Source organism: Pongo abelii, chromosome 18 (genome assembly GCF_028885655.2).
Source record: "Pongo abelii isolate AG06213 chromosome 18, NHGRI_mPonAbe1-v2.0_pri, whole genome shotgun sequence".
In the NCBI taxonomy this organism is placed as follows: Eukaryota; Metazoa; Chordata; class Mammalia; order Primates; family Hominidae; genus Pongo; species Pongo abelii.
This window is the reverse complement of record NC_072003.2, coordinates 46,640,393-46,656,095: the sequence shown is the minus strand read 5'-3', so window position 1 is coordinate 46,656,095 and position 15,703 is coordinate 46,640,393. Positions and strand designations below refer to the sequence as shown.

Sequence of the window (15,703 nt, the reverse complement as noted above, 5' to 3'; positions counted from 1 at the left end):
CACGTCTGAAGAGCAATTCCATAGCTTTCATTCAGCTCTCAAAGGGGTGCATCAACACAACGGTCAAAGAGCCATTGTGCCAAAATCTGTTCCAGCCTTTACACCAGGATGCCACAGGATAAAGGCCAAAGCACATGGCCTTAAAATATTCCCTGGGGCAAGTCGCTTCCTGTCTGTGAAAATGTATATATTAATAACCTGCTTCACAGTAAGCTGATGAAGAATAGATAAGTGGGATGTTGACCAAAAATTCCTAATTTGTAGAAGTTACTTCCATTGTGGCAAGAAGACAAAAATCATTTAAGAAATATGCTATGTGCACATTTGACAATGGGAGCTCCCAGACACTAAGGAACTGCCTCTGCTCAAACAGCTTGCAAACACCAGGGCAGGCACTCCACTCTCAGTCCTTTTCACATCCCACATGAGAAGAACACAATAGGCCACATTCAAAACACAATGCAAAGTTAAACAAAACACCAGCCGGGTACTCAGGCCTGGGCCCACCAAAGAAGAAATAAACACATAATGATATCTTATAGAGAAATCAACCTTCAGAAACAAAGGTATTTAAAATTACCAAGTGACCCTTTTGGGGTCTACAACACTTACCAGACCTTAAGAAAGCGGAAGACGGAGAGACGACTGCATCAGGTGAGCAGGCCATTTCAAATTGTTGGCTCTAATCATAAGCGTCTCAGGCTAAGCTATGGCAATTTTAAAACTGTTTAGTAAAGGTTAGAAGCAATCAGTGTTACATTAATTGAAAGCAGTGTGAGCAGTTATTAACATGATGCAGTATGCAACAAAGGCAGCAACTGAGGATCGTTATAATTTTATTTTCTCTTTTATGACTTGAAAATGTGATTTTCTTTGCTTTGATAAATTACACTTGCTCATATGGATGAGGCAGAAACTATATAATATCCACTGATTAAACATTACATAAAAGTAGTATCCTCTAGTGTGCAGCGAAGTAATTATGCTACTATGTAACAATGCTCAGGACTCTGTAGGGAGGACTCTACTGGAGTCAGGTTAGTCAAGTTTCTAACAAAGCTCCATTTATATATTCTTCTAAAAGTAACAAACAGAATCAAGTTGATTGCTTTTAATGACACAGGAAGTTATTAACTCGAGTTATTAGCTTTATCCTCTGTACTTCATATACTTATAAGAATCTGAAACCTCAAATTTAACTATTAATTTGGAGGAATGACTTCAAGTGGTATCTCTTTTTACTACTATGATGTAAACATACAGGAACATTCAACATTGATACCATGCACTTTGCACATAAAAGTGGATTTAAATAACTGCACTCAACAACAGTTAACACTAGAATTTTTTTTCTCAGCTAAGAAAAGAGAAGTAAGATTTTCAAAGCTTACTGTTATGACATGCATTTCAGAGGAAACAAAGACTGACGAAGAAAATAAACTCTATGAGCTTATGAAAGTTAAAGAGAAATGTTGCAAAAATATATGTTGGGGGCAGTACTCAGGTCCCTGTAAGAAAACTCCAGTTACTCTCTTTGTTCAGACATAACCAATCCAATAACACTTTTTATATCCAGATAGCCACATCATTAGTAGCCAACTCAGTATTTCTATATCACACAAAAACAATTTAAGAAAAAGTGTGAAACAAATACATGTGACTATTCCAAGTCACTTTATTGATTCTTAGTAGTACTAAGGACTACTTTTTGAAAAAATTATCTCATACTTCATAGATGGTAATTTTGCTATAACCCTAAGTATATAAAGCTGAACTTTTTGTAAGGTATAAAAAACAGAGTGTTGGGTGTATGATTTCTGAAATTAGATTTTCAGAAATTAGATTTACTTTCTCCAAAAAAAAAAAAAAAAAAAAAAAAGTCAGTGTGCACAACAGACAACTAAGAACTTCACAAATGGGAAAAGCCCAAAACGTAAGGAGGACATATTAGGTGAGAAAATAATTTCTTTTTTTTTTTGAGACGGAGTCTCGCTCTGTCGCTCTGGCTGGAGTGCAGTGGTGCGACCTCCACTCACTGCAGCCTCTGCCTCCCAGGTTCAAGCAATTCTCCTGCCTCAGACTCCCGAGTAGCTGGGGTTACAGGTGCCCGCCACCACGCCCAGGTAATTTTTGTATTTTTAGTAGAGATGGGGTTTTACCAGGTTGGCCAGGCTGGTCTCGAACTCCTGACCTCAGGTGATCCGCCCGCCTCAGCCTCCCAAAGTGCTAGGATTACAGGCGTGAGCCACCGCGCCCGTCCGAAAATAATTTCTTAATATCAATGCAAGTGCAAAGTTAATTTTCCTAGCTAACACCTTTCACACCCGCCTCCCAATAATGACATAGTTCGTCAATTCTTTAAAAGGGAAGCTCCTTAGCTGAAAACCTGCATTCCGCCTTTCACCTTTCCTGTTTAAGTGCATGCCTTTTGTTCAAGATTATATCCAGCCAACCAGGAATACGGGAAGTTTTAATAACGCCACAAGTCATGACGTTGCAATTTGAACAAGTCAGTTCGGGACACCTGGAACTGTTAAAACTGCCTGCAAGGCACCTTCTGACCTCTATGCTTTTGGGTTTGGAAACCACACAACCTGGATCCACTTACGAGCCCTTTTCTTTCTGAGCCCTAACTATACTCTTCAAGATCTGAGGCCCAGTCTCCTTCAGTTTCTGCTAGACAGATGACAGGTCTACTGCTTAGAATCTGTGGGGAATGTAAAAGGGATATAAGACATAAGGCAAGGAGCCCAGACGCCGGCTTTCTGCAGCCAGATCGTAGTTACATCTGACTTGGTCTGATTAAGCTACCTGACTTTTGCAGAGAACATTCACAGGGAGGACACATTCCCTTTCCCAGGAATGTGCCGCCGCCTGATTTTTAAGTTAAGAAGACTCTAAGGGAAGTCCGGACCGCTGCCTACTTTCCGAGTGGGGATCACAAGCGGAATAGAGTCGGGGGCACACACAGAGTGGAGCTGGCTCTGCTACCTAATTTTTAGAGGTGGAGGAAGATATCAGAAACAAGGCCAGGGCCGCCACCTGCTTTCTAAGGGGGAACTCGGGGCACAGGTTCATTCCCAGGGCCCCCACCTGCCTCCCGCCAAGGCGCTTGAGGGGAAGCACCACCCAAGGTACTCGGGTGGGGGGCGGCGCCCCAGCCAGCCAAACCTGAGCGCTTGGTCCGAGCTCTTCGCTCCAAGACCTTCCAGCTCACTTCTGCCGTGAGCCCCGCCGCCCCCGCCATCGCGCTCCGGTCGCCGCCTTGGCCACCGCCCGCGGGGCCTCCTGTCAGCAATGCCGGGCTACGCCCCCCGCACGACACTGTCGGGAGGCGCGCCTGCCGGAAGTGAGCGTGAGGGCGGCTTTCACCCTAGCTCCACTGCCTTTTTAGCGTCGGAAGGGCAGCCCTAGTGGGAGAGAGAAAAAGGAGTCGGCAGCGGCTCTTACGCGTCCCGGGGCTGCGCGCCACTCTCTCGGCCGGTAACGCGGTGCTTTGCGGCTGCCGTCAAGCGCGGCGTTGGGCCGGCGGGCGGGGGCCGAGGGGCTGCCATGGCGGCGGCGGGCCGGCTGCCGAGCTCCTGGGCGCTCTTGTCGCCGCTCCTCGCGGGGCTTACACTACTGGGAGTCGGGCCGGTCCCAGCGCGGGCGCTGCACAACGTCACGGCCGAGCTCTTTGGGGCCGAGGCCTGGGGCACCCTTGCGGCTTTCGGGGACCTCAACTCCGACAAGCAGACGGACCTCTTCGTGCTGCGGGAAAGTCAGTGCTTGCCGGGCCCTCCCTCTGTTCGCTGTCCGTGTGCCCCTCCCGGTGTTCCCCAAACCCATTGCCCAATGGCCGGTCCTTCTGCATTTCCTGGCCCTTCTCTCCCAGCCCTGTGGCCTTCCCTTTAGCATTCTTAACAGCTTGTTCTTTTGCACCACCCTTTCCAACCCGAGGTTCTGACCCAGCTACCCTACAGTTTGACCTACCCCTAAAAGCCCTGACAGCACCCCAGTTTTGTTCCTAAGAAGTCTGCGGCCTTCACTCAGTCACCTTACCTCCTCCTCCCCATGGAATCACTTGTCTTCCAAAGTGCTTCCTGATTCCTAGGAATCTTTGTAGCTTGCCTCAACGTTCGCTCCCAAGGCCCACTCATTCCTATTTTGCTTCAGTCTTCCTTCCCCGTTGATGAACAGGAAAAGGTGCAACTTGACAATCTCTTCTCATAGGGGGTTTCTCCTTGCCTCCCCACCTACCTAATTCGCCCACCCCTCTCTTTGTCAAGGCCACAGCTTTCTATGAAGCGAATGTACCCTTCCAAGGGCCTAAACACTAAACAGGTCACACAAGCATTTTGCAGGGACCACTGATAAACCCAGTGCCCCCTTGGGAAAGCAGTCTCAAACTACAGAAATTTCTCTCTTGAGCTGCCTGTTCTTTCGTGTACTCCTTCCTCACCTTGGTCATCACCTTAGTGTTCCAAATGTCTACTTTCTTTGCTAACTTGTTCTTGGAAATTCTTTGCTTTGACCATCGTTAAACTAACTTTTTTGTAAATCTTGATGCTGACAGTGGGCATTAGGGGGTCTTAGCGTTCTAGAGTACCTACAGAAGCAGGTGCTGCTTAAAGATCAATGCTGTGAAGGAAGGAAGAAAGAGCTACTCAGAGCTTGCCTGACGGGATCCTGAACCAGACTTCTTGGAGCCCTTGCCGGGATGCAGGAGCCTCTTACAGACCCTGAATATTTTCCCAGTCTTTTTGACTCATTTTGCAGTGTACTGCCAAACCTGTTGCTGCTGTGTCCAAACTGGATACAGAGAGTAGCCTTGACTTTAAAGATGGCCTGTGTTTGGTTAAACAATTCCAAAAGTCTGTCTCAATGAGTGCTAATTGAGCGCCAAGAATGTGTCAGCCTCTGGAGGATGGCCCCATAGGAGGAGGGTCTTGGAGGATTCAGCATTTTCTGCTCACATGCTTAATTATGTCCTTGTCAGATATCTACAGTGGGAGTCCCTGCATCCTTGGTGTGATGCATCTGTGTAATGAACCAAACAGCCTTACAAGGGACAGCATTGCTAGATTCGGGGAAGACAAGTCTTGACATGTAGTATAGTTATAAGGCGTCTTCTTTATATGGTTCTTTTAAGTCAACCAATCTGACTCCTTGCAGAATCCACTGGCTTCAGTTTCTCTTAATCAGCTCTTGAAAAGCTCTTGAACAGCTTTTTCCCCTGTTCATCCTTTCTATTCCTCTGCTACTTTGAACATTGAACTTGTGATATAATGTTAGGCATCTCCATTGGACTAGTGGGACTATGCTTGAGAGGGCAGATGAACTGGAGTAGAATAAAAGTTTTCTTGTTGAGAAGAACTGGAGTAGAATAAAAGTTTTCTTGTTGAGAACAGTGCCCAGAAACCTTGTAACCACTGATTAGATATCTTACCAACAAACATTTTTCTAATATCATATATTTGTTTTCTTTAGGAAGTGACTTAATCGTCTTTTTGGCAGACCAGAATGCACCCTATTTTAAACCCAAAGTAAAGGTATCTTTCAGGTAAGTACAAATATGATTATTTTGATAAAACTTTAGTCATTAATGTAATAATGGGTATGCAGTAGCTGATTGGATTGTCTTTAAAGTCAGCCTTACCTATAGTGTTGAGACGCAAAACCACTATTTGCGAGGTATGAGTAGCAAGTGATTTTTTGGAAAAATAGTGAAAATACCAAAGTTTAAAAATGACTTTAAAGAAATAAATTTGAGTGGATCCAGGTTTGTTTCTATATAAACACCCTTTATTTCCTTGCAAGCTCATATCCCTTCTTCAGTGTGTCTCATTCTGTGCCTCATCTTGAGGGAGCAGTCACTCACAGTAGTCTCATTGTATTAACCATGTGTTGTGTTTTGTGGAAGAGGGGCCTATTTTGCAGTGGGGAAAAAGTCAGTGTTCTAATTTTTTTGTGTAATTGACTGATAGATGGTGAGTTTTTAAGGTTGACTTGGAAGGAATTCAAGTTTAATTATCTGAATTTTTTAAATGTTCAGGTAATAGTTATTTTTCTTTTCTGTGGTTGGCATTGCATGAAACAGTGACCACCCCCACACCTCTACCTCCATGATAGTGACCCAACACAGTTTTGAAACTACATTCATTTGAAACTACAAACTACATTTGAAGCAAGCATTTGTGGCTGTCTGAATTCAAGCAAGAAGAGATGGGTCAGTGCAGGCCAAAGGGGCAGCTTCCAGAGTCATGGAACTTGAGCTTGACCTTAGTATAAGTAAAAAGGTGAAGATGTTCAACTTGGAAATTCAACTTTGGGGACAGAGCATTTATAAGAGATAAAAGTAAGAACAGCATGTTATGAAGAGGAGGTAGAAAGATCTGCCTGACAAAAGTGGAAGGTACACTTTGGAGAGTTAAGGACTAAGAACATGAGATAAGAAGGGCAGACTGGGAGCCTTCAGATATAAAAAAGAGTTTGAATGCAGTCCCATTAGAAGAGGGGAATCATCAGGTCCTTGCGCAAAGGAGAGATGATGAAAACAGTATTTTAAATTGATTTACTGGTAAACTATATGCAGAATGAATTGGTTTGTAGAAGATTAAAGACTACTTAGGAAACTGTATTTAAAAAGTCCTTGTGTGGGCTGATTAGTTCTCAGACTCTACAGTATTTTGAGTAAACTCAAACTTATGTTAAAAAAAAAAAATGGCCTTGAACTAGAACTTTGAGGGGAAAGTTATAAATGGATAAACAGGAACTTATTTCCCTTGAGAAGTGTTTTTGGGTAGTGAATGTCAGCATGCTTGGAGTGGGGGAGAAACAAGTTGATGAGTGTATATGAGAAGTGAACTAACTGCATAGAGGTGATTTTTTTTTTTCTGATTAGAAATTAAGGAAATTTAAAAGATGTAAACGGCATGTGTTCTGATAAGTTAAAACAAATATCCCAGTTAATTTTTTTATTAATGCAATATACTTCCAAATTTAGAAACTCTTGTTTGTGTTATAATTTAAAATATTTTTCAAAGTAAAAATAACTATTCTTCACCCTTATTCTCCCCCACACCCCTGTTTCTCTCTCAGATGCAACCACTTTTAAAACCTGTAGCTGATTCTTCTAGTGTTTATTACCATATTTTAAAATAAAATTTTACACTAATTTCTTGAATTATCATTTTTAAATATTCATTTCTTGTTTTTTAACTAACATAAATAATTTATCTACATTGTCCCAGTGTAATTAAATCATAATTTGTTGTTAAATTAGTAATCATTGTTTACCTTTTAACCATGTAGTGTCTATGTACTTCAGAACCAAGTAATGTACAGTATTTCTTTTCTTTTTTTTTTTTTTTTTGAGACAGAGTCTCACTCTGTTGCCCAGGCTGGAGTGCCTTGGCATCATCTCAGCTCACTGCAACCTTTGCCTCCCAGGTTCAAGCGATTCTCCCACCTCAGTCTCCCAAGTAGCTGGGATTACAGGTGCCTGCCACCATGCCTGGCTAATTTTTTGTATTTTTAGTAGAGATGGGATTTCACCATGTTGGCCAGGCTGGTGTCGAACTCCCGAACTCAGGTGATCCACCTGCCTCGGCCTCCCAAAGTGCTGGGACTGTATTTCATTTTTTGTGCAGCTTGCCCTACTGGACTAAATTATTGCTTTTTAAAAAATAGATTGCATAGTTTTCTATGTACATACCCTTAATTTCTTTGCAGATATTCCATCATGTCTGCCATATACCTATCATGCATTTTTGTTTTTCCCATTGGATCCTCTACATTCCTATCCAGTCTGGATTCATTCTCCAGGCCTTTTGTAGACTTACTATATGGGGAATTTCCCCATTTAAAAAAAGAAATTTCCTCATTTACTTCACGGGGGTGTGTCCTTCCGGAAATTTCTGAGAAAGGATGCCTGATAAGTCCTGTCATGTCCAAAAAGTTTTTCTACCCACTTCTTTTTTTTTTTTTTTTTTTTTTTAAGAGACAGAGTCTCGCTCTGTCTCCCAGGCTGGAGTGCAGTGGCACAAGCTCAGCTCACTGGAACCTCCACCTCCCTGGTTCTAGCAATTCTCCTGCCTCAGCCTCCTGAGTAGCTGGGACTACAGGTGCACAACGCCACGCCCAGCGAATTTTTTAGTATTTTAGTAGAAACAGGGTTTCACCGTGTTGCCCGGGCTGGTGTCAAACTCCTGAGCTCAGGCAATCCACCTGCCTTGGCCTCCCAAAGTGCTAGGATTACAGGCATGAGCCACCGCGCCTGGCATCTACCCACTCTTAAAAGTTTAGTTAGCTTATTGTGTTCTAGCTTCATGGGTTGCAGTTTTAAAATTCAATCCTATTCTTTCTCCTAATCTTTTAAATGTAAATTTTTTTAATTTTGGAAGGTATGAGAGTCTCTTCTTTTTCCATTTTGTTCTGATTTCATGATGATGTGCCTTGGTATAGATTTGTTTTTCTTTTTTGATAAAGACAGGGTCTTTCTCTGTCACCCAGGTGACAAAGGAGTGCAGTCACATGATCATAGCTCACTGTAGGCACATAATCCTGGGCTCAAGCTGTCCTCCCACCTTCGCCTCCCAAAGTGCTGCAATTACAGGAATGATTATTCTTTACTTATTATGCTAGGCATTATGTGGGCCCTTTCAAGCTAGAGGCCTCTATCCTTGGGGGCTTTTTGAAATACTCTGACATTATTAAATATTTCTTTGAAAAATTTTTTTGTTTGTCTCTTTTAGGAATTTCTATCAGTTAATTATTAGTCTGCCTGGGTTCATCCTTTATTCCTTTATTTTATCTGTTTCTTATTTTTATCGTTTAGTTTTGTTTTATTTTCCTTTGCAGGAGGTTTTCTCAACTTTCTCTTTTAAATTCCAAGTCCTTTTTTTTTTTTTTTTTTTGGTAGGGGATGGAGTCTTGCTCTGTTGCCCAGGCTAGATAGTGTGCAATGGTCCAATCTCGGCTCACTGCAATCTCCACCTCCTGGGTTCAAGCGATTCTCCTGCCTCAACCTCCCGAGTAGCTGGGATTAGAGATGCACACCACCACGCCTGGCTTCTTTTTGTATTTTTAATAGTGACAGGGTTTTACAACCCTACTGTTGGCCAGGCTGGTCTCAAATTCCTGACCTCAAGTGATCCGCCCACCTCCACCTCCACCTCCCAAAGTGCTGGGATTACAGGCGTGAACCACTGCGCCCAGCCAGGTGTCACATTTTTAATTTCCGAGGTTTTTCTTTTGTTTTCTTACTGATGTTGTCTTTTAGCATACTGTTGTTGGTTTTTTTTTTTTATAGACAGACTTTTTTCTCAAGTGTAATTTTGAAGTTTTCTTTTGTTGCATTAGCTCTGTTTTCTTCAGGTTCCTTATTGCTATTTGTTTTAGCTCTCTTTAATAGTCAAAGTTTTCTTCAGAAGGCAGGTATCTACTCATATTTTCAAGTAAGGTGCAAAAGAAACAATTGGAAATGCATTGCCTAGTGGGACTTGTCTACTATCTTTTGCCCTGCATGTATGTTCTTGACAGACTAACGTTCTAGAAATAGGGTAGAGCTGTGGGCAAGGGTTAAATTGTTCCTTTTGTAGACTTTTGGTTAATTCTTGTGTCTAGCTTAAGGCCAAAACCTTGCCCATTACTGTAATTTAAATCCTTAATTCCTGAGACTTTCCAGAAATACACCACTTGGTTCTTACCTTGCTGAGTGAGAGGGAGAAAGAACTACCACTGATGCATTAAGAAAGTAATTATCTATAGTCTAATTGGAAATTTGCTGTCTTGCTATTTGATCTGAGTAGAATTAAATATAAAATGAATTTAAGGCCTAATATTTGCTTGGGTCTCTCAGACAAGACTGCAGGATGTTAAGTTTTCAAGATTCATATAAATTTAGAATTTTTTTTAATAAAAATATATCAATACCTATGAAAAGGAAAAAATAAAAATATACATATAAAGTTAGATATATATGTTTGGATGCTATATTGATTGCCAAGTTTGGTTAAAAAAAAATTCTATTCTTAATTTACTAGCTTTCAGAAATAAAATGATTTTTTAATTTTTACTATAAATTTTGAATTTATGTTAAAATCCAAACTAAATATTTTATAAATAATATCTTTTAATTGAAAACATCCCAGTGATAATGCTTACTTCTTTAGCAATTATGAGCCTCCATTTGTTAGAAACACCATCCGAATGTCTTGGTGTCCTTGACAAAGGAACTATATAGAAGGGCTATACTAGCCATTGCTTGAACATAATAAACACGTTTTCTCTCGACATATTTCAGATTTGTCTTGTTTCTTGAGACTATTCTGCATTCATTCTGAACTCTTTTTTAGACCAAAAAGGTCTAAATACATGAGGGATGAAAAGATAGGAAAGAGAAGGCAATCAGTTCTGTTAAGTTTGAAGTTTTTCATTGAAAATATTTTTGTATGGTAGAAATACAGAATTGTCCTTTTCCATTACAACTTGTCTGATATTTGTAAATGCTTGTTTCTTTTAGGAATCACAGTGCATTGATAACAAGTGTAGTCCCTGGGGATTATGATGGAGATTCTCAAATGGATGTCCTTCTCACATATCTTCCCAAAAATTATGCCAAGAGTGAATTAGGAGCTGTTATCTTCTGGGGACAAAATCAAACATTAGGTGAATTTATTTTAAAAATTTTTAATATTTATCATTGAATATGAAGGTAAATGTAACAAAATATTGTTCTGAAATCAGTTCAAAAATACTGTTCTTGGGTGTCAATAATTGTAAAACCTTTTTTCAAAGTTTATTTCCTGATTTTTCGTTTTCAGCCCTGAACTGGGCAGGGATCACTTCTACTGACAAACTTCACTCTTACTAGCTTAAAGAGGACAGAGATTTATTAAAGGGTTTTAATGGCTCACAGAATCATTGAGATGGCTAAAGAATAAACTCTAGGTTGAGCTTTCAGGAGCAATCCCAATATCATCAAAAAAGCTACTGCCTCTTTCCCCTATCAGAAGTGGCTAGTTACACAACTGCTGCCAGAATGATGCTGTGCCTGCATTGATTCTCACTAGCAAAATGAATGCTGCACCTGGTCTCTTGATACTCCCAAATTCAGTGAGCAGACACAGTTGGAAATAGCAGAGAAACAGCCTTTACCTCATTCATGCCTTTAAGACTCACAGTGTATCTGATTGGCAAGGCTTAACTTTTATTCAGCATCTCAGATGCAACGATATCTGGAAAATGCTATTTTTGGTTTCTAGTCTCCTCAGCACAGGAAAGCACAAAAAAGTTGAAGTATGGTTTGAGAGTCAGTCTACCATACCTAGTCATAAATCATCAAGCCTTGTCTGAAAAGCCAATTAGTTATACCTAAATAGGCAACTTTGTTCATGGAGCCAAATTTCAGTCATGTTTTCTGCACCATTTGGGAATGTAAACAGTAATATCAATACATTATATTCATTAAGTCAATAAATATTTACAGAGGGAGTACCGTGTACAAAGCTTGTATATAAGCATGTACATTTTAGAACCAGGAAGTTTTGCATATGTGGCCTTCTTTACACCAAAACCTTGTTAATTGTCAGCCTCTCTAGCACTAAATTGTGTAAAGACAAAGACTCAGCTAGCGAATATTTAGATGCGTACCTCAAAAGGAAGTTATTGTAATGCTAGTCTTCACTGTAGAATGTACTCTCCCAATATTTTGTCTTTGCAAGCTTGATGTTCATTTGAACTAGATCTATAGTATTTCATTAATGATAATAGTTGGAATAAATCAGAGATAAATCTAGAAAAGACTAGAAGAATATTTTTTCCTACGTGTAGATATCAAAAGTAATATAGAATACCTGCTAATTCATATATATATATCTTTTTTGCAGATCCTAACAATATGACCATACTCAATAGGACTTTTCAAGATGAGCCACTAATTATGGAGTAAGTATGTGCTTGCTTCCTTTGAAACGATTTTAAACTTAAACATAAAATAAAATCTTCACATAGGAAACTACTTTGCTTAGTAATAAAAACACTAAATTCACTCAGAGGCCTGTACCTTTGATTATATTGTATTTATTTGCCATCAAATAGGACAAAGAAAAATGAAATTTATTATTTTGGAAAGTAGAAGAGATTTGCGTTTTTGTTTCAGTAGCTTCAAATGTGTCCATTATGGATCTATGCTGTCATTACTGAAAGAATTAAGATACCTGTTTTTGAGTAAAACTGTTATATTTGATATGTAGGATACAGTTTCCTCTAGAAATTTAGAAAGATTCCTATATTAAGGAGAAATTTTTGTTCTTTTTATAATATAACTCCTGCTTTGTGTTATCATTTATATTCTCACTGTAGACTCATGTACCAGGATAATTGATTTAAATAATTGATGTAAATTTGGATTTGCAGATTTCTGACAGCGTATTTTGGTAGAGGTCGAGATCATTCCTGGGACTAGAGCAAAGTTTGGCCACATTGTTGTTTCCAATACTGCCTTTCTTACAGTTGTTAAAATCATACCCATACAGCAGTGGGTCAGTGGCCATTAGAAGTCTGAACTGTAAATCCATGGATTAATCTTCTTAACGGTGCCCCACTAGATTTCTTTCATAGTTGTGTATTTTTTCATCGTTGTTAAAATATTCGATGGCCAGTATGAAGTTTTATACCAACTAGGATTATTTTTCTGGGTTATTTCTCTTAAGCCCATCTAAGTAAACAAGTTGGCTTAGGATTCTGAAGTAAGTTTCTAGGAATTAGTGCCATATCCTTATCATTCAAGGATACTCTAGATAATGCAAAGATTACAGACATACCCAAAATCTCACAAAATGAATTTATTTCTTGCTCTTACTATATGTCCAGTGTGGGTCAACAACAGGCTCTGCTCTGTGCTGTTGCTTAGAGTCAGGCCATCAGAGACCCCACTGTCTTTGTAGCTAGTCCATCTGAATCACAATGCCTTCTCATTGCCATGGCAAGCCTGGAGAGGGCTGGAGGGGCTGGTAACAGAAATTATACACTTTGGCCTAAAAGTGACACATGTCACTTGTGCTGACATTGGACTTACTACTTATCACTAGATACTGGTGAGCATTGTAATGTCTACCACACTTTCCAAAAGTTACTGTTTCTTTTAAAGCTAAATTAGAAGTAAGAATTTAAAGAAATAGCTGCTTATTGTTTTAATTTTTTTTCAGTTTCAATGGTGATCTAATTCCTGATATTTTTGGTATCACAAATGAATCCAACCAGCCACAGATACTATTAGGAGGGTGAGTAAATATGATTATAACTATGTAATTAATCATATACATTGCTGCTACTTTAACCATTGGAGAAAAAATAGCTTATTGGAAATCCTTGTTTTTAAAGATTTTTAAGTGGGCATTTGGTTAATATATATAAGCTTTCTCAAATAGTTTGGATTTGGCCAGCACCTGCTTTCCAAGGGCCAGCTTACTCCTTTTATCTCTTTGAAAATTAGAGATTGAAACTTTACAGGTCCCCATTTAAATATTGGTTCATTAAATGTTTTTGAAATGGATAGATTTCACGTAAATAGGGAGGAAACCTGCAGTCTTGAGTGGATCCTCCCTACCTTAGTCATGTTAGCTGCTAGACTTTAATTGATAAGATTTGTTTCTGTCATTTGTTCAGTGAGCAATCAATAATGGTCTAGTAATATAAGCACTCCTCTAAGCTCTGGAAACTTGTCAGTGAATACATTATTCTTCACCAGTATTCTTAGGGAAAAGTGCCTGGAATCTTGCAATTCCAAGATATCCATTGTAATTACTCTGAATTTAAATAGAACTTGTCTCATAGCACAAGAATTCATGATAGCAAGATACTTTTCATAAGATACCTTCAACCTGGTTAATTTTTTTTCTGTATCTGATAAGGTAAAGTTTAGTTCAAGAGTACAGAACACATTTATTTACTTTTTTGTCTTTCTGAAAGTACGAAGGACCACCCTTATCAATCTGTCTTTCCCAGCTACTTGGAACTCTAGTGACTTTTCTCTGTGTTTTATAGAAGTAGTTTGTTTTTATGATTCATTTTTGAAATGTGATTTATAGGTATGCAGAGGAGTAAATTGTGAAAATTTTTAAGGTATTCTGAAGAGACATTTTAACTTTAACATTTCCTATTACTTTTTCTATGCTATGGCCATACCATCCTGAACGCGCCCAATCTCTTCTGATCTCAGAAGCTAACCAAGGTCAGACCTGGTTAGTGCTTGGATGGGAGATCCCCTATTACTTTTTCTGTAGGTTTTTAATAAAGAATATGGGCGCTTTGATGCTAGTAATAGTGAACTTTGAAATAATTATTGTGAATCCTGAATGAGAAACCTGTTTTTTCTCCAAACTTTGAAAAATATCTTGAAGAGAGTCTTGCTTTAGAGACAAATTGGAAGGAGATCCTGATTTGCTTTTGTGGCCGTATCCAAGAGGAATTGAGTGCAGGTAGGGTGCAGGGAAAACACAGTCCACTCCCCACCACCACTCTACTCCTTCCACAGCAAATGGGGACTGCTCAGAAAACCCTGTCCTTTCTTTTCCTCTCTTCAAAGGCAGACATGTGATTGAGGATGTGATGGTGACTTCCGGCCTGTTTTATTTTGTGGTAACTTCACTTTAGTCAGGGAAATAATTGGAATATCTTTAATCTGATGTAGTTTGACCTTTAGAAATTGAAAGTGAAACAGCTATTGTTGATAATTCACAAAGTATCAATAAAACTTCTATTACCTGTACAGATTTTTTACTTAATCTGCGAGAAAACTATTTAGAATATTATGGAATAGTGCCATAGCTTCTTTATTTGTTCTTAATTCTGTTTTAGATTTTTTTTCTCTGCTTCATGAACAAGTTCGGATTTTAAAACATTATGCCTGAAGACATGTCTAACTTTATTTTTTATATGTTATATTCTGGTCCAATATACTAGAGTAATAATACTCTGGTATTTTAGGATATCTGTCATTTGAACCTCAGTTACAAATTAAACAATAGTAGCTAACCATATCTAAGTGATAAGTTTGCATCTAAGATTTGTCTTGATGCCAGTTTGAAGATATATAAGCTGACAGAAATTTGCATTGTTTAGAATGACTGTAGTCTAACAATATCATGCTTCAGACAACAGAAAGCTGAATATGCCCCTGTGGCAGCAAACATCAATATGTTACTAAAATATGAAAAATACATTTAAGCCATGTCAGTTTTATAAACAGATAAGATACATACATAGGTGCATAAGTGAAAAAGTCGTCAGCATTGACATTTTGGGCTATTCACGTGACCTTGATTGGCAGCCTACTCTTATTTATCAAGAAATCTACCTTTTACAACTTAAATATTATGCTTTATGGATATGCCAAACCCAAGATTATCTTTAATTGAATTTGACCAGCGCTTTGGTTTGGGAAGCACGCAATGATATTTAAATTCAGTGTGAAATGCTTCTGTAGAATTATAGCAGAAAGCCCTTGCTATAACCTGGCTTAGTGCAGATATGCAAATCTGAGATAGCACAACCAGTTTGGCTGGACTGAAGGTGCAGATGATCAGTCTAAACAGCAGTGGTGATAAGCAGAAGAATTCCTTATAATTGGTACAGTGGGGTTATCTAACAGGGACAGGAAGGGCACTCACTGCATCTAATGAGGTTCAGGAGATAATTGAAGTGTGTTAAATAGTCAAAG

The 15,703-nt window shown here is 39.2% G+C and overlaps 2 protein-coding genes across 9 annotated transcripts in view; one reads left to right on the top strand and one right to left on the bottom strand.

Moving 5' to 3' along the window:
• Positions 1-3,380, bottom strand: part of PHKB (phosphorylase kinase regulatory subunit beta) — a 238,738-nt gene extending 235,358 nt beyond the window's left edge. For 2 of the 8 annotated variants that reach the window (XM_054533204.2, XM_054533198.2), the window contains exon 1: positions 3,172-3,380. In XM_054533204.2, coding sequence (XP_054389179.1) covers positions 3,172-3,247 — 76 coding nt within the window. In that variant the 5' untranslated portion in view covers positions 3,248-3,380. 8 annotated transcript variants of the gene reach the window in all.
• Positions 3,381-3,534: 154 nt separating this feature from the next.
• Positions 3,535-15,703, top strand: part of ITFG1 (integrin alpha FG-GAP repeat containing 1) — a 300,856-nt gene continuing 288,687 nt past the window's right edge. Inside the window, 5 exon segments of the mRNA NM_001132452.2 lie at positions 3,535-3,760; positions 5,470-5,542; positions 10,505-10,650; positions 11,871-11,928; positions 13,191-13,265. Coding sequence (NP_001125924.1) covers positions 3,553-3,760; positions 5,470-5,542; positions 10,505-10,650; positions 11,871-11,928; positions 13,191-13,265 — 560 coding nt within the window. The 5' untranslated portion in view covers positions 3,535-3,552.